At 33.6% G+C, this 20,149-nt stretch overlaps 1 protein-coding gene across 1 annotated transcript; it reads left to right on the top strand.

Moving 5' to 3' along the window:
• The first annotated feature begins 6,081 nt into the window (after positions 1-6,081).
• Positions 6,082-7,610, top strand: LOC145313570 (uncharacterized). Its single transcript, XM_080153029.1, has one exon. The coding sequence runs from the start codon at positions 6,144-6,146 to the stop codon at positions 7,248-7,250; it is 1,107 nt and encodes a 368-aa protein (XP_080009155.1). The 5' UTR covers positions 6,082-6,143; the 3' UTR covers positions 7,251-7,610.
• Positions 7,611-20,149: the final 12,539 nt, after the last annotated feature.

The raw sequence follows: 20,149 nt of genomic DNA, 5'->3' as shown, positions 1-20,149 counted from the left end.
TAGCCTCTCCATCGCCCCTTACCTTAATTTATATAACATAGCCCCTACATAGCCTCTCCATCGCCCCTTAATAGCCCCTTACCTTAATTTATATAACATAGCCCCTACATAGCCTCTCCATCGCCCCTTAATAGCTCCTTACCTTAATTTATATAACATAGCCTCTACATAGCCTCTTCATCGCCCCTTAATAGCCCCTTACCTTAATTTATATAACATAGCCTCTACATAGCCTCTCCATCGCCCCTTAATAGCCCCTTACCTTAATTTATATAACATAGCCCTACATAGCCTCTCCATCGCCCCTTAATAGCCCCTTACCTTAATTTATATAGCATAGCCCCTACATAGCCTCTCCATCGCCCCTTAATAGCCTCTTACCTTAATTTATATAATCCTTACCTTAATATATATAACATAGCCCCTACATAGCCTCTCCATCGCCCCTTGTCATCCTTGTCATCCTTTTAAAACTTAAATTTAAAACTGTAGAGGGTCACATTCCTTCCTTACCTTAATGCCCTACCTTCTATAATGAAGGGGCAATACAATTACAGAGGCTGTACAGGAGCCATAAAGGGCCTATGTTATATAAATTAAGGTAAGGGGCTATTAAGGGGCGATGGAGAGGCTATGTAGGGGCTATGTTATATAAATTAAGGTAAGGGGCTATTAAGGGGCGATGAAGAGGCTATGTAGAGGCTATGTTATATAAATTAAGGTAAGGGGCTATTAAGGGGCGATGGAGAGGCTATGTAGGGGCTTTGTTATATAAATTAAGGTAAGGGGCTATTAAGGGGCGATGGAGAGGCTATGTAGGGGCTATGTTATATAAATTAAGGTAAGAGGCTATTAAGGGGCGATGGAGAGGCTATGTAGGGGCTATGTTATATAATTAAGGTAAGGGGCTATTAAGGGGCGATGGAGATGCTTTGTAGGGCCTATGTTATATAAATTAAGGTAAGAGGCTATTAAGGGGCGATGGAGAGGCTATGTAGGGGCTATGTTATATAAATTAGGGTAAGGGGCTATTTAGGGGCGATGGAGAGGCTATGTAGGGGCTATGTTATATATATTAAGGTAAGGATTATATAAATTAAGGTAAGAGGCTATTAAGGGGCGATGGAGAGGCTATGTAGGGGCTATGCTATATAAATTAAGGTAAGGGGCTATTAAGGGGCGATGGAGAGGCTATGTAGGGCTATGTTATATAAATTAAGGTAAGGGGCTATTAAGGGGCGATGGAGAGGCTATGTAGAGGCTATGTTATATAAATTAAGGTAAGGGGCTATTAAGGGGCGATGAAGAGGCTATGTAGAGGCTATGTTATATAAATTAAGGTAAGGAGCTATTAAGGGGCGATGGAGAGGCTATGTAGGGGCTATGTTATATAAATTAAGGTAAGGGGCGATGGAGAGGCTATGTAGGGGCTTTGTTATATAAATTAAGGTAAGGGGCTATTAAGGGGCGATGGAGAGGCTATGTAGGGGCTATGTTATATAAATTAAGGTAAGGGGCTATTAAGGGGCGATGAAGAGGCTATGTAGAGGCTATGTTATATAAATTAAGGTAAGGGGCTATTAAGGGGCGATGAAGAGGCTATGTAGAGGCTATGTTATATAAATTAAGGTAAGGAGCTATTAAGGGGCGATGGAGAGGCTATGTAGGGGCTATGTTATATAAATTAAGGTAAGGGGCGATGGAGAGGCTATGTAGGGGCTTTGTTATATAAATTAAGGTAAGGGGCTATTAAGGGGCGATGGAGAGGCTATGTAGGGGCTATGTTATATAAATTAAGGTAAGGGGCTATTAAGGGGCGATGAAGAGGCTATGTAGAGGCTATGTTATATAAATTAAGGTAAGGAGCTATTAAGGGGCGATGGAGAGGCTATGTAGGGGCTATGTTATATAAATTAAGGTAAGGGGCGATGGAGAGGCTATGTAGGGCTATGTTATATAAATTAAGGTAAGGGGCTATTAAGGGGCGATGGAGAGGCTATGTAGAGGCTATGTTATATAAATTAAGGTAAGGGGCTATTAAGGGGCGATGAAGAGGCTATGTAGAGGCTATGTTATATAAATTAAGGTAAGGAGCTATTAAGGGGCGATGGAGAGGCTATGTAGGGGCTATGTTATATAAATTAAGGTAAGGGGCGATGGAGAGGCTATGTAGGGGCTATGTTATATAAATTAAGGTAATGGGCTTTTAAGGGGCGATGGAGAGGCTATGTAGGGGCTATGTTATATAAATTAAGGTAAGGGACTATTAAGGGGCGATGGAGAGGCTATGTAGGAGCTTTGTTATATAAATAAAGGTAAGGGGCTATTAGGGGCGATGGAGAGGCTATGTAGGGGCTTTGTTATATAAATTAAGGTAAGGGGCTATTAAGGGGCGATGGAGAGGCTATGTAGGGGCTATGTTATATAAATTAAGGTAAGGGGCTATTAAGGGGCGATGAAGAGGCTATGTAGAGGCTATGTTATATAAATTAAGGTAAGGAGCTATTAAGGGGCGATGGAGAGGCTATGTAGGGGCTATGTTATATAAATTAAGGTAAGGGGCGATGGAGAGGCTATGTAGGGGCTATGTTATATAAATTAAGGTAATGGGCTTTTAAGAGGCGATGGAGAGGCTATGTAGGGGCTATGTTATATAAATTAAGGTAAGGGACTATTAAGGGGCGATGGAGAGGCTATGTAGGAGCTTTGTTATATAAATAAAGGTAAGGGGCTATTAGGGGCGATGGAGAGGCTATGTAGGGGCTTTGTTATATAAATTAAGGTAAGGGGCTATTAAGGGGCGATGGAGAGGCTATGTAGGGGCTATGTTATATAAATTAAGGTAAGGAGCTATTAAGGGGCGATGGAGAGGCTATGTAGGGGCTTTTTTATATAAATTAAGGTAAGTGGCTATTAAGGGGCGATGGGGCGATGGAGGAGCGATGGAGGAGAGATGTAGGGGCCATCAAAGTACAATGTAATATAAATTTGTGGAAGGAGCGATGAAGGGGCGATGTAGGAGCGATGGAGGAGCGATGTAGCAGCGATGTAGGGGCCATCAAGTTGCAATGTTATATAAATTTGGAGAAGGAGCAATGAAGGGGCGATGGAGGAGCGATGTAGGAGCGATGAGGAGCGATGTAGGAGCGATGTAGGGGCCATCAAGTTGCAATGTAATATAAATTTGGAGAAGGAGCGATGAAGGGGCGATGTAGGAGCGATGAAGGAGCGATGAAGGAGCGATGTAGGAGCGATGTAGGGGCCATCACAGTACAATTTAATATAAATTTGGAGAAGGAGCGATGTAGGAGCGATGGAGGGGCGATGTAGGGGCCATCAAAGTACAATGTAATATAAATTTGGAGATGGAGCGATGAAGGAGCGATGGAGGGGCGATGTAGGAGCGATGGAGGGGCGATGTAGGGGCCATCAAAGTACAATGTAATATAAATTTGGAGAAGGAGCGATGAAGGGGCGATGTAGGAGCGATGAAGGAGCGATGTAGGAGCGATGTAGGGGCCATCACAGTACAATTTAATATAAATTTGGAGAAGGAGCGATGAAGGAGCGATGGAGGAGCGATGGAGGGGCGATGTAGGAGCGATGAAGGAGCGATGTAGGAGCGATGTAGGGGCCATCACAGTACAATTTAATATAAATTTGGAGAAGGAGCGATGAAGGAGCGATGTAGGAGCGATGAAGGGGCGATGTAGGAGCGATGTAGGGGCCATCAAAGTACAATGTAATATAAATTTGGAGAAGGGGCGATGGAGGAGCGATGTAGGGGCCATCAAGTGGGATGTTATATAAATTAAGGTAAGGGACTACGGAGGGGCGATGGAGAGGCTATGAAGGAGCCATCATGGGGCTATAGTATAGCCTCTTATCATAAGAGGCGATATTAACGCCCCTTCAAAGGAGCTATTAAGAGGCCATGAAGGAGCTATAGCATAGCCTCTTATCATAAGAGGCGATATGAACGCTCCTTAAAAGGGGCTATCACATCGCTCCATATGATAAGAGGCTATGCTATAGCTCCTTGAAGGAGCTATAGAAAATCATCGCCCTATATGGAGCGATGTCATGGAAAGGACTATACCCAAAAAATTAATACAACTAAAAATATTTAGAAAAATTCCATAAAATATTTAAATTTGGCGTAACATTAGCCATGTTTAAATGTTGAAGGCCTGCTGATAATTAAAACTTGCTACTGCCATTAAATTAAGAGTAATTTTGTAAAAAATGTTATTGTTGACATAATAAGTTGTAGGACGGTATTTGTAATAAATTATTTTTCAACTTCTTAGTAATAACCTTTAAATCCAAAAAATCATTTTAAATTTGACATTTAAAAACTTTATTACTTTTTTTATATCCAGCTATTATAATTTTGCATATTGTACTTGTAAAATGGCACAACAGTTATTAAAAAGATAAAAAGATTTCAAAATTTAAAATTATGCAACATTCTACTATTTTCATAAAAAGCCTAATAATAAATTACCCTAATAAAATTCAACCTTTTTTAAATATGTCAATGTCGCTATTATTTTAGCAGATTTCTGCCAAAATTTACATATATTCATGTTGTCTTTTCTAAAAGAAGAAAATAAAAAAGATAACAGTAAAATGCAATCATTTAAATAATTCAAAAAAATAATCTTGAATTTCTAGACTTGTACCAGACAAGGAAGCCCACACCTAGTTAAGGAATGCGGTAGGAAGGTAAACCCCAAGGGAGGAGCCCAACCCGCCCCACCCTTTTTATACGTCTTAAACCTACATAATATTATAAATAGATAGATAAATACATAAAAACAGGGAAAGCCTGATACACCCAAGTTTGCATTTCTCCAGTTTGGGAGGATTTTCTTATGAATGTTGGTACAGACATACAGACCAACCTACAGCCCCTCCCTTACAGTAACAACCAGGCAGATGAAATGTATTACTTTTCCTTATTATAGATTTGATATTTTAAAGGAAAACTTCTTTAAAATTCTAATTGCATGTCTGTCATTTTGTAAAATACTCTTTCTGGAAAATGATTTTTTTCGGTTGTTATTTAAGAAAGACAATTAACAATAGTTAAATAAATTCCTTTGAAGATGATATTTTCTATATATCAAACGTGAATTACTTGACTGCTAAATAAGATAGGTTTAAACTTTAAAAGCAATGCTCCATGGAGATCTTTTCATACAAAAATATGTTAACAAACTCAAAATTAAACAATTTTTATATTTGGCTTCATTGATTTGTAATAGGACTTTTATAATTGTAGATATGCTTTTCATGATATATTTTAAATATAATAAATATAGGAAAGTAAACGATGAATTAATTTTCCACAAATTTTTATATGTGAAGTTTTATCTTTGGTTATTACATTATTGTTGGAGACAGAAAGGGGTGTAGAATAAAATAATGCAGTTATTATCTACAGATTTTAAGACTTCTTTTCAAGAAAACTGATTATGTTTACACCACCCAACCAGTATAACCCATCTATTTGGTATTGAACTTGAAATTGTATTTTTATCACATATCCACCCAAATTTTCTAGTCCAAATTTTATTTTATTATTTTCTGTACGCCCGAAAAAAGGCCTACATTTCTTAAAAATATTGTACAAATCTGCATTTTTGTTTGGCTAGCACAGTGACATATATAAATATATTTATTTATATGTGATATATAGAGATTCTTATGGCAGAAAGAGAGAGAGCGTAGTATATATTATGATGGTGTGGGGCAGAAATCGGCGCGCGAAATTTCAGCCAATAGCATTGCAGATTATGGACAAAAGTGAATAAGGGTCGGTGGGTGAAAAAAAAATACGGGAAGCAAGGTAGGTAGAAGTGTCGGGAAAAGGGGAGGGGGTATGACACGGGCACAGGTGAAAGGACTTGACTTTTTGGGGGAGTTGTATAATAGGTGGAAGGAAGAAAGGAAAGTCAAATGTAAGAGCTGTTAAAAAGGGAGTGGAGTATCCCCCGCCGCTATGCACGGTATGAGTGTAATCTAATTGTACTGATGATACTCTAACCATCCTCCCTTCACATCCTCAGTTGCTCAATACATTTCAACTAGAACACACCTTGATCAGTAAAATCTAAAGTGAAAGCTAGATTATAATCATGTGGATATCAGAAGATCTGCACCAAACCGGCGGTGCCACCGCCTTATATTCTTATCCTGAAACAATGGGCTATCCCGGCGGACAGTTATCACCCGCCTATACCCCGCCACAAGACCCAGCCGCTAGATTTTCCCCGCCTGTTTCGACTACATCTGATTATATGGGATATGGTGATTATTACAATTATAATTCATCTCACCAGACAATGTTAAATGACCCTATGTTGCCGTATCCTGGAACAACCGAAGGGTCCAGTGGCCCTCAGGATCAGTATTACCTGCCACCAACACCTTCTCCCTGTTATTCCTCCTCCTCTCCTGTGCACCACCAGGAAATCAGCAGCTCAGCCTCCCCCACACATATTCTTCCAAACTGTCCGTCCTCCCCAAACTCTCTATACTCCTCAGATGTATCTTCAACCACCTCAGGTTCAATAACAGAGACAGCCTCCAGGAGTCCAAATCACGTGACAGATCTAGATAATGGCACCAGTTCCCACCTGCTATGGTATCCAGGTTATCACGGCAGCTATGGCGGACAACCGTCTGAATGGTATCCTAGTAATATTAAGGTTGAAGGAGGAGGGTATACATCTGGTGTTAGTGCAGGGTATGGTGGACCTGTGTATGGAGATTATCCTGTACCTGGCCTGGATCTCAGTGTCTATGGTGGTGGCTTTCATCCTGGTGCACACCTAGGTGCTCCATCCTCACATCATGGCCACCATGCACAGCAGCTTCAACATTCCCCCACAGCTCTTCGCACATCCTCTCAACAACAAGGTGCCCAACAGCAGCCTCCAGCCAAGAAACGGCGTCGGCGTACAGTAAAGCGTACTCCCGTGATCCACACATGTCCGCAGCCCGGGTGTGGTAAAATTTACAACAAAGCCTCGCACATGAAGGCACACATGCGGACACACACAGGAGAGAAACCATACCTGTGTACCTGGCAAGGATGTGGATGGAAATTCTCCAGGTCTGATGAACTTGGGAGACACATGAGGAAACACACAGGAGTCAGACCATACAAGTGTAACATGTGTGAACGAGCTTTTGCCAGAAGTGATCATCTTGCACTACACATTAAAAAGCATATGGAATGAAAAAAGAGCCCCAAAAACATTAAACAATAAGCAAAATATTTTTTATAAATCTATTTTGCTTTTTTACCAGTGATAATTGATCCAAAGTTTGGCTCCTAAGAAAGAATATTTTTGAATTTTTTGCATTTAGGAAATTTTCCAAAAAAAGTGCAATGACAAAAATATTTAATCTCAGCATACCTCTAGTCTTTCCAAATTAGATTTTAAGGATATTTTTTTATATTATTTTTATATTTTTGTTATCTTTAATTGTAAATTATGTAAATATTTATGTCACTATTATATTCACATTGCTATGTTATTATTTTATTATGAAAATTCCACTGAATAGCACCAATTCTAAAAATAAATTTTGATCTCAATATATATTTATTCTTATTTATTGTAATAGATAGATAGTCTGAAATAGCAAAGCTACTCTAAAACCATGTCATAAAGTTTCAATTTTTTCAAACAGAAATTTAAAAATCTATTTTTATCACTAAACCTAGTAAAAAAGGATTCATTTACTAAAATTATATCTAGGATGATTGATGTAAGGGGAAACTATTTTAATTCGAGCCAACCATTCACCAGTAAAATTTATGTTTTTTCAAGTCGAATTTTCTATTGACAAGAAAAATTTGTATACATATTTCTACTTATATACATAGGTTAACTTATTTAATAGAAATATATGAAAAACGTTGGTGTAAGGAGGTTAAGTTAGGTACTTAAGTTTTAAACTTTTAAGTAACAGGATAACATTTAAGATAAAATAAATGTAAAATGTTACATCCTTAATGTATTTAAAATTTACCTTTAAAGCCCATAACATATTTCCTTCTTATCTTCTATTAGATCCAAGTTTAAGAATCTGTTTAAAGGGCTAAAAATATTTGTAAAACTATTCTAACAAGGATGATTATGTAGATAAGAAGCGCAGCAAAGAAAAATAAGAAAAAAGTCACTGCGTTATCGTATGGGGAATTAATTATTTGTCTGACGTACATTTGATATTTCTCACCTGACAGACGGACGTAAGGAATCAAAAGTCCTATCCTAGTGTAGCTGCGCTACAAAAAAGGTATTGGTTTGAGGTTTCAACAGATAGTTAGAGATAAGAATCAATATTACATATTCAGATATCTTATCCCTTTAAATATACCTAGAGGCAACTTAGAAACATAAATGGGTACAATCCCTACAATTGTGAAGTGAAACAATCTTTTTCCTTGTTTCAGTTATTTTATACTTCGATGATTGCTTTTTTAAAATTTAAATCAATAAAAAAGGTAAATGATTTTTTTGAGTTTCTACACTTTCTAAATTATGCTTTACTGTTACATGAATCCTTGTCAATGGATTTGAATCAATAGGAAGATTCTAACAAACTATCTTGCAAAATATTAAACATAAAGAATATTGGACGAGGGGCTATGGTGGTCCAATTGTGATTCGAGGGATATTAACTATAAATGAGATACTTATATATAAACATTATTTTTAGAAAGATGCTCATTTTGTAGGAATTTTGAAATGGTATTATAAATTATCATAAGATATTAAGATTTTTAAAATTATTGATTGAAATTGTTTTGGAAGCAATTATTGTCAGTCTAATAAAGAAAATTAGGCATGCATTATTAAGGTTTTTTTGTCTGAAGCTTAAAATCTCAATAACTACAAAACTGATTGGATCCTCTTTTGTATGCAAGCTTCACATAGACCCAGTGATGGTTTTAGGCTAATTCTTTTGAGATATAAGTCTTTGGATGATTTTACGATATTTTTTTAACCACTTACTGCCCCGTAGTAGGACGTAACTGCAAGTATCCTTTAGTGTCTCTTAAAAATTGCCACTGTATCTATGTTTTATTATTATACATAAGGAAAAAAATATTATTAAAAAAATATTATTTCTTATGTTTCTTTCAACATTTTTATTAATTAAAAACTTGTTGATGTATAGAAATAGGAACAAGTGTAAATTTTCTATCTAAATGAACAAATATTTACTATGTAATTTTGAGCAGCGTAGCTACTCTTAACTATCTGTTTTTCGAATATCTTATAGTGCCTATAAAAAGGGGTTAAATTTAAAACTTTTGGCTGAAGTATCCCGAATGATGTCATATTAGAAAAATCCATCACTCAAATATGACGTCATTCGGGATACTTCGGCCAAAAGTTTTTGTAATTTATTCACTTTTTTATAGGCACTATAAGGAGCTACAAAAAAATTTGGTTTCATATTTTCATAAATTGCTGCAAAAAATGATAACGTTAATGTTTATAATTTACTGCTCTTTTTTATGTTGACAATTTATTTTAACTTGTTTTTGCTGCGTTACTAATGGATGTAATTGTAATTATGATGATATAACAGTCTCATAATTGATAGATGTATATGCAACTAAAATCAAGTTAAAATTCATGTTTTCAGAAACGGAGCAACCCATACCGCTCTTTCACTAAAAATAATCTTACTACTGTGGAGATCTTAATCCTGTGTGTCTGTATTTTAAAACAGAATCATGCATTTCTGAAATTTAATTTTATCACATAGAATCACATAATAATTTAATAATACAATATCATAAGGTGTCAACGATAGATACTTATAAAAATGCCTATTATTTTACACAAACCATTGATTTTGTAAGCTATTACAAATCCCCTTAGTTTTTTTCTTCAACTTGTTAAAAAAAAGACAGTGCTATGGTATGTCGACTTTCAAAATCAGAGAATTTACCTCAATTTAAATAAAAATTTAATGAAGAAGTTTTTTTTATAGCATCCCATATGTATATTACATGACTTTATTTTAACTTTTGAAAACAAATGTGTAATCAAATTCAAATTTTTAGATCAAATGTTTCTATTTGTCAATGTTTGAAAAGAAATGTTTTATGTAAGAAAAAAAATATTTTTTTAAAATTTGGATTGGCTTTTAGCTCAATAAATGTATCAAAAATGGACCCATTTAATACAATTTTAAATAAGGACAATATTGTTCATATGTACCGCTGCAAAATTACAAGATAAATTCTTTTTATATGAAACAATTACAGGTAATTAAAGTGAAATATACATGTAATTGAAAGATGTATTATGTAAAATAGTATTTTTTTGTCTAAAGCTAAAGATCTCGGAAAATGCTGGTCTGAATTGATTGCACTTTTCAGGTAAGCTTTATAGAGGTCTTTGGGTAGTTTTAGGCTATTTTCATGACCTTCTTCGACTCCCCCAACGTTGCAAGTTCTGATTCTTTTGTGACATACAGGTGGACATTGCACCTTTTTATAATAGCTTCCTTCTACTAAATCAATTAAAGATGCTCAAACCTCCTGATCCTAATATGGCATTGCTCTAAAAGCACAATTTGTCAGGGAAGTAAGGATAAATCAATTTAACAAAATTTTGGGGAATAGTCTCTTTCGTAACATCGCCCCATAAGGGGCGATTCGTCGTATTTTTAAAATGGCTTTTTATAGGTTATTTTAGGTTAGGTTAGGTTATATTGGGTTAGGTGATTGCCCCACAGGGTTAGGTAATTGGCCCCGCAGGGTTAGAGCCCCCTGCAGGGGCTAGAAATAGAAGAAAAGCTACTGTGAAAAATACGAAGAATCGCCCCATTAGGTGATATGTTACGAAAGGGACTATACCCAAATTTTGTTCAAATCAATTATTACCTGCTACCAGTAGCATATATAAGACTTTGGAGGGTATATTGATTTATTGTTCATTGTACTATCCCTTTATCCCTGCATAAAAGCCCAGTTTGTCCAATTTGATGATCCATTAAAGGCTTGTTGTGAGTGTTTCAGCGGTATCAATGCAAAAATGCTAAAATTTAAACAATAACTACCCTTGGACGATTATGAAACTTCCCTAAAATGGAGAAGTCAATCGGTTTTTACTAGTTTTTATATAAAATGCGCGGCATCAAAAACACAACCTACCTCATAAAAAGCACACATAACTCACTATTTCTGAACCTTTTTTATGAAAACACTTATTTTATATTTTATAATCAAACTAGATTATGATGGAACCGCTAGGTCAACATATAATAAAACTAGAATGACAACATACATATAAAGCAAAGCTCTTAAATTAGACAACAAAAACTTAAAAAGAAATCATTTGTATTGTGTAGTGCTTACAAAGAAGAATATCAATTAACTAGTCGTTACAAAACTGTATATAAACATGTCGAAAAATTGATGAAATATAAGATACTGTAAAAATATACATTTTTAGTGCTTGATCATAGAGATGCTTCGCGACTTGTTGTCTTAGGAATCATTATCCAAAAAATCAGAAAAATAGCATAATCATATTACACAATTAATTGTCGCCTAAAAAGTTTAAATATGTGTACTGTGTAGTATACATTCTACAGTATCTGTGCAGTCTAAAGTCTTTATTGTGTTGATTGTCCTCCTTCTTTCTCTCTCCAATTATCTTTATTTGTATTTTACCCCCAGCTTTCTCCTTTTGTATCTAAACCCCTTCTGCCTTTGTGTTTACAATACATTGTATGTGATGGTAGCTAAATATGCATAATTTACATGATTAAATGTTAAGTAAACAAAACCTTCCATGGAGTCTTGACAAGACAAACATCTCACACACATGACAAATTATCTTTGAATACAAGCTCAATATCGCACATTCGTGGATTATGGACGTTTCTGTAAAGCAACAGTTATATGATTTGTATTTTAAAGCGCAGCGGATGTATGACTGGGATAATAGGTTTTTTTAATCCTCCATCTGTTCATTGTCAGATTTTGTTCATTAAAAGATAAACAAACGTAGCTAAATATGTAAATAATATGGAGTATTGACTAAAATACAGGATGCTTAATATTGATAAATACATTTTATACTTGATCAAAGAGATGCTTCGCTTATAAAATTGTGCCTTATCGTCCTAGAAATCAATATTACAAAAATCAAATGATTAGGATGACTATATAAAAAAAGGAATCAGCATGTCAAGTTTGAAATTAATAGGACTATTCTAATGTGCCCAAAATTAACGGTCATACCTAACCAATACGTGCAGTGGATTTACTGGAAAAAAAATAAGAATATATAAATTTAAATTGGTGATGACTGTAATCTTAGACATTTGACTAATTTAAAAATCCTCAATTTTGAGGGAACGTCTTATGATGATGATTCTATGTAAATTTGGTTAGCTAGTAATCTGCCAATATTCAGTCATTTGTCTTTAAAGGTCATTAATCATCACCTTATGAATATACACATTTAGCATAGCTACTTTATATCTAGGATATGTCCGTATGTATATTCAGTCATTTGTCTTTAAAAGGTCATTAATCATCAACTTATGAATATAGACACATAGTATATCTACTTTATATTTAGGGTATGTCCGTATGTATATCCAGATTTGTCTACAACAGGTAATTAATCATCACCTTATGAATATACATATATATATATATAGCATAGTTACTTTATATCTAGGATATGTCCGTATGTATAATCAGTCATTTGTCTTTAAAAGGTCATTCAACTTATGAATATAAATATATACATAGCACAGCTACAATTTAAATGTAGAGTATGTCCGTCTGTACATTCAGCCATCGATCTTAAGTAAATTGAGCTTGCAGCCGACAAAAACACTATTAATGTAGAAATATTTGCTTTAAAAAATGTCTGTCTTTATAATTTGTGTGTGTTTGAAATGTATCCATAATAAACGTATGACAAAACCCTGTAATTCCAAAAATGATTTTGTCCTTCAAAATTCATCTTTCTGTGTATAATTTGTATATTTATATGTATATTATACTATAGTGGGGAAGTGGAATAAATTATTGATTATTGAGCAGCTTATTAACTTCTAATATTAATGAAATACGAGTTTTCATATCGTACACGTCTATGAAGTTTTCTTTAAATCTTACATATCAATTTATCTATGAGCTTCTCAGGAACGCTTGATATTTTTTAATTTTTCAACCAATTCAAACATTATTAATTTAATTGTGTATTTAGTTTATTATGCTATTTATTAATATTTTATATGTATAACAGCTCACCCTTAACCTTCTAACACATATCCAATTTATAAATTTTTAATTTTACTTATTTTATTATGTATGATTTTTTTCTGTAAGAATAAATCATTTAACAACAACATCATACCTTCCCTGAAATTATTAATCAAGGAAACTCCCCTACCCTCTCTATGAGACATTTCTAGGGGCAAGGTGTCTCTATAAATGCAAATTAAAATCTTTAACTATAACAAATAAATCGCACTACTAAACAGTAATCAATTTAAAGTCCCTACCGTAAGATGTTTAAAAATGCGCGCATCTTTTTCTCACTCTCTCTTTTTTCCTTCTTTAAAACGCACTCACACGCACATACATATATGCACACAAATTTGCTTGTCAAGGACCTTTCCTTCGGTAGCCACGTAAGAGGAAGCAAAGTGGGTCCCACTACTTCCTGCCTAGCTCAAACCAAGGCTTGCTATTGGCCAAGACGTTTTCACTTCCTATTTCCTGATTGGTCGGATATTTATCTCATTACTCCTGCAGCCGCCATGTTGGACAAAATTGCTTGTAAAAACTTTGTGCCAAGCATGAGCAGAAAAATTTAAAACTCATCTGAGAAAGATATAATTATTCTGATAAATAATGTTAGGAAAGTTGTATAATTAATTTTATACACCTATTGAATCTTAATTTTATCAACAATCTTAATCCCAGTAAGTGAAAATTTTCCTTTGTTATCTGGTAAATATAGGAATTGATCATGATTTATTTTAAGGTCACTATCGTCTCGATACATTTTTTTTTGAACTTTATTGAAAAGTCTCCATGGAAAAAGAGATTTTATTGAAATAGAGACAGCAATCTGAAATATAAAATTGTAAATAAGCGTGTATCTGTCTAGACTGGCGGTGTATGTTTTCTATGTTAGTTGAAGAAATTCTTAACTGTCCTATACTTGATTTGGAACAAAGCGGAAAGAACTATGGATATACCTTATTACCTATGTATCCTTTTGTAGACCATCAGTGCTTTGCTTTTTAGAATGCTAAATCCTATCCTTGTAGGACTAAGCAAAAAAGGTTGAAATTAAATTGTAATCTGATGAATAGCATGAAACTATTGTGAATTAATTTATGCCCTAAATTCAGGGACATTCATAAATATTTTATCTTTAAATTTTTCAATAGTTATTATGCCAATTCTAGTGGTTTTATGCTTATAAAATAACATAAAAAATTATTTAATTATTATTAAACGATTTAATGTCAAAACAGCTAATAATATATAAAAAAATTAAAATGCACGGTATATTTTTTTCTTGTGTAATCATAGAGTTGTTACAAGTTTATTAGATTTCTTTTGATGATATTTCAATACTGAAATATATTCTTTCTTTCTAGCCGCAATTTGAGTCAAAATTATTTTTTCTCAGTTGCCATGTCCCTGTCAATGATACATTTTTAGCCTCAAATCAAAACGGAGGTTAAATTTTATGAGAGGTGATAAAATTGCATTGAAAAGAGGGTTGTGGCACCACTTCCCCATAAGAAATAAAATTTATTACTACAGCACAAAATACCACTTGCTGTTGTCTTGCTCTTTGTTGCCCCTAGACTATAGGTCCCCCACCCAACTTTTATTTAAATTTTTAAAAATTGGTCTTAACGGGGTTTATAAGCTTTATCCAGACAGACTGACGGACAGACGCCGTTCAACTTGTATTTATAATATGAATCTATTTGCTGTAAGTTTGACGAATATAAAAGTCTTAGAAGCATATGACACTTTGTGGAAGTGAGAGCTTACCCTGAATAGGCAACACCACAGTAAAATGATAAAATCATCTTTTTTCTCTTTCTGCCTTTCAATTTAATAGCTAGGGTATAGTTGCAGGAAAACAAGGATATCAACACTAGTAAAAGCAAAGCTTTATATATATGGCAAAAATTGCTTCAAATGATAGTTAGACGTACATATCTTTTTCCAATTTTTTTGTTGATCACATTATCCAAGAAACTGGATTTTTAATGGATATTTCTATTACCTTAACTAAAGTCTATTAAGCCACCATGCAAAATTTCAATTAATCAGAAAATTCTATCAATAATTGTAAAAACAACGTAGGATTAGTAATAACTTTCTCTCCTAGGTTTAAGTGATAGACGAGTATACAAACCCAAAATGTAGAATAGATACCCTAAAAAAGTTGTATCTTATCTTAAAAAGGGCTTTAAAAAGAAATTAGTCTAGTTGAATTGTATTGAAGGGTGTTCATTGGTTCAAGCAATTTAGCCACAGCTACAGCTACACATTACTATACTTAAAGTTAGGTTGCAGTATGATAAATTTTAATTGAAAACATGTAGTTCATATTATATTAACTACTAGAGGCTACGCCCCTAGAGGCCTATAGTGGCGCTTGAGGAGGAGAGAGTCGAATTCAATAACCCAATTTCTTATTTTAGATTTTTTTTTTGGGTGGGGGTGCCCCCCAAAATTAATTTTAGTTAAAAAAATAATTTTTTTTTTTTTTTTTGGGGGGGGGGGAATTTTCATTTTGGGGGGTTTGGGTTGTCCCACCACCTAAGAAAATAGTTATAAACCTATGAGAAGCTACCCTGTTAAGGAGAACCCGATCGGTTCAGCGGTTAGCGAGATCCTTCGGTACAAACATACAGACAAACACACAGACAAACATTCTGTTACTTTATTTTAAGGATATGAAATCCTTAAACAGGTCTTTTAGTAGCTTTTTCGGAATTGTACTAAAGTTATGGAGGAAAGAATGGGGGAAGGGATGGAGGGGAGATGATTTATGTTACAAGTTCTTCTATGAGTTCCACCCTTTGTGGGGCATATTCACTAAATTTTCATTTGAGGTATTTAGAATGAGACTTAAATTTATCAGAAATATAGTTTAAATTTGATTCTTTAAAAATACTACATGTGGCTTTACCCTATGAAGTCATAGGGTTCCTTTTTTTACCCCAATTGGAGATCCCCACCAACATTTTCTTTAGTTTTAAAGGGTATTTTGTGAATATAACCTTGTAAATGAAATAACACTCATTTTAACTAATAGAACTATTTTTTACATTTTAAACATGTTTTTTGAATATAGAACTTATGATTGAATTTTAACAGGACAATTGAAAATTATTTTTTTCTAAGTTTTAACGATAAAAACTTACTTACATAAGATTTATAAATTGAAACGATGTTTTTATACTGTTCGTTAATGTCTCCACTTTGTAATTTGTTGATATTATGAGTTTCGCTACATATAAACAATTTCATCTTTGTTATATTATCTAATATAGATCAATGATGGTCCGTCTGTCTGTACATTCCTATGAACCGCCTCTTTCGAAAAAATTATCCAGTTGGAAGAAATAAACCTGTTTTTTACCATTATCAAATGATTGGGAGACATACAACTTTTTGGGGGTTGCACTGTTTTACTAGGTAATGACCCTCTAACCACCAAATAGCCTAAAACTTTCATTGAGCTATTACTAAACTTCCCTGAAAATTGCGTAACGATCAGTCCAGCTGTTCAGGTGATCTTTCAAGACATACACAAACAAACACACAACTTTATATGAATATTTAAGTGTTCGAGGTAATTATATGTTTGATAACCACGTTGTCTTTGTTAACAATTAGTAATTACTTTTGGGTTTGAAATATATCAAGTTGTTGCTATTTAATAAGATATAATTATAGGCACAATTCTAAATTATTTGGTTAAAAGTTATTAAGGTTAAACATCCTTTAAATCTATAGTTAGCAAAGCTCTTATGCAATTTTAAAAAAATCAAATAAATAAGACGTATTAAATACCTCCTTTTAAAAATTTGTGTTCCCTTATTTCTCTTTAAGTTTTCTTTTCTGATTTATTTTGTGTGGTTCAAAAATTCATGTTTACTGTGGATACATGGTCCAATCTTGAGGGAAGATTAAATATTCTTTTTTCTATCCATGTATCCCTTAGAATGACTCAAAATGCAGATGTGCTGAATTTTAATTTCCAAATGTGTACGCAGTTTTCGCTGTGTCTTCTTATCCTATCTCAATATTTACTACTGTACATTATAAAGCAATGTCAGGCGACTAAAATGAGGTATTAAGCACTTTCTAACTCCAAAAAATGATTCTTCTAGAGCAAAAAATAGTTTAGCATTTTTGGTGACTCAAATTTGAAATTTGATTTGTAGCAAGAGAAAAAAAACATACTTTTTTTTTATCTAAGAGGCAAATTAATGGTATCAATATATTCGCAAATGTCTTATTTACAGTTTAATACACTTTTAAGTCCATTATTTTTGAGCTTTGAGTGAACGTCTAAAAGGATTGAATTAATCTCAATAACTTTTTTTTTTCGTTGGCTCAAAAACTTTGGATGCTTTTACTAAATAATTTGTCGGTTTAATAAGTTGGCTAAAAAACTAATAGTTTTAAGCTTCTGATAGGGCAATTTTGTATATGATCATTGTGGATGTACATCACTTTATATATCCCATTGTCTTATCCCTTAGGATCCCTGTATAATTTGTCTAGTGTGGGAACTTGCCTGGGGAGAAACCAAAATTGTCGCATCTCTCTTGTGTCTTGTCACTATATTGTAACCGTCTCTCAATTATTAATCATAACACCACCAAGGATTACCTTGCATAGTATAAGAAATTTTGGGTATAGTCCATTTCGTGGAGCTTTTCGTCGTATTTACACAGTAGCTTTTAACTATTTCTAGCCCCTGCGGGGGGCTCTAACCCTGCGGGGCAATCACCTAACCCAACTTAACCTAACCTCTAATAACCTATCAAAAGCTAATGTAAAATACGACGAAACGCCCATTTTCAAACTCAAGAAATTACACTTTACATTGAGATCTATAAAAAATCTTTATTTATCAAGCTTAGCGAATAAAATCCTTGAAGCAACCAAACACCACACATCATCATTATCAAATAATTTCTTTCAACATTAAACATTGGTCCAGGAAATAGTTTTTAAAACAGCAAAATATTCAATAGCGATTAGCTCAATATTTTAAAAACATTAAGTTCAGAAATTTATTACTATTACCATTTTGACTGTTGCTGATACCTCATATCGCAGATGGAACCCATTTTTTTGAAGAAAAAAAACTTATTTTGATGCTTTACCTAAATATTAGGCTAGAATATTTATGCAAAATTAATAAGCCTCCGAAGAGGGTTGGGACTAAAATATGTTTGTTTTCTTCACTATTTAAAATAAAGGAAGGAGGAAGATAATTACTTTCCCCTATATTGTAAAAACATAATATGTAACAACTTGTGTTTGTGTTGCTCTTTAACTCGCGCACAAACGAACACAAAGTTCCTTGTCGTGGTCAATGTAACCCTTTCAGGATGACAAATTTTAAAACAAAATGTATCACCTTTTAAAATGTGGTATGGGTTCCCGGAGGGGATGTGTTAAAATCTCGGGCCAAACTATGTCTTTACTAATGGCGTTAAATGTTGTTTCTACTGCTGCTGTGTCATCTGTGCTACACTAATTAATGCATTGTGTAAATCAGGAAAAACTCGTTGCCGTGCATAGCTAGGAAGATGGTCATGTTATCAAAGGGTTTATAGTGGTATGAATCAGTTTCATAGATGTTTCGTCAATATAGGGTTAAAATGAACAATTAATAAGATATCAAGAACAAGGTTAAATTTGGGTTTAATTTTCCTTTAGGGTAAGGATCTTCATTCAAAATAGAATTGTGCTACTGTAATTGATTCTTATTATGACCTATTACATGATTCATTGTGATAGAATTGTGCTACCTATAATTGATTCTAATTATTTGTGATCACATGATTCATTCCAATAATAGCTCCATAGATTAAGATTAGTGAAATTTAGTAGCTAAATACATTTTAGTTTTTTAGCTGTAGAACCGCAGCCGCCTGTACATTGTAACTGCATAGGCTTTGAGAAAGCATTCGCATAGCTGGATTCACTGCATCCGTGCCATGATCTTCACGTCTTATTATTCTTTCTTCGTATTTTGTTCATAAAAAATAATTCTTGTTTTATTTTTACGTAGCTGCTGTATTATTAGATTTAAGTAAATAATGGTATTATATTGAGTTGAGATTAGTATTAGATTTAATTATATTATGCCTAATCCTAGGAAGTATCTTGTAAACTATGTTTGTTTGGAAATAATGTTTTAATCCTTGTTTTAAAATATAAGATTAACACTTAAATCTTATTTCTAGTGGGAATATAAATTTGTATTCATAAAAACAAAGTAAAAAATCATACGCTTTTTAAAACAGTGTCTATTTCAATTTGTAAAGAAAGAAAATGTATGTTATTTAAAAGGGCGTGAAGTTTAGACTAGACTTTGTTATAAAGGTGAATACATCTCGAATGAAGTTCAACTCTTTTTTTTCTATAGATTCTTTGTCTTCATGTTACCCACACTACGATGTTTCTTTACTAAACATTAAATTCTCTATAGAATGATTTTATTATATTCTAAATAAAACAAAAGAATCCCTTTTATCGATAAATATAAATGAAAAGTTTAACCAAATCAATGAAATTACCAGAGTTGTAAACATATTTGATTAACATGATCATTTTAGGTTAGTAAGAGTTTGAATAAAAAGACAAACAGACAGACAAACTAAAACTTATAGAAGTATCTCTACTAATTTAAGGGAGGGTAAATTATCCACTTGGAGGGTGGTAAATATTTGAATATAAGAGCCGGAAGTTTCTTTTAAAACTTCACACCTGTTTATTTCCGTCCATTCAAACCAGCTATATTTATATTTTGACATAAAAATAAATTGTAGAGAAGTTGCGTTGTCAACTGTCAAAGTT

This window comes from Acartia tonsa, chromosome 3 (assembly GCF_053477335.1).
Source record: "Acartia tonsa isolate MP-2025a chromosome 3, ASM5347733v1, whole genome shotgun sequence".
In the NCBI taxonomy this organism is placed as follows: domain Eukaryota; kingdom Metazoa; phylum Arthropoda; class Copepoda; order Calanoida; family Acartiidae; genus Acartia; species Acartia tonsa.
The sequence above is the reverse complement of the archived record's forward strand: the minus strand, read 5'-3'. Positions and strand labels throughout refer to the sequence as shown.

Bases quoted from the DNA above. Each gene is read 5' to 3' on its own strand.
- LOC145313570 (XM_080153029.1), top strand. From the start codon at position 6,144: ATGTGGATATCAGAAGATCTGCACCAAACCGGCGGTGCCACCGCCTTA.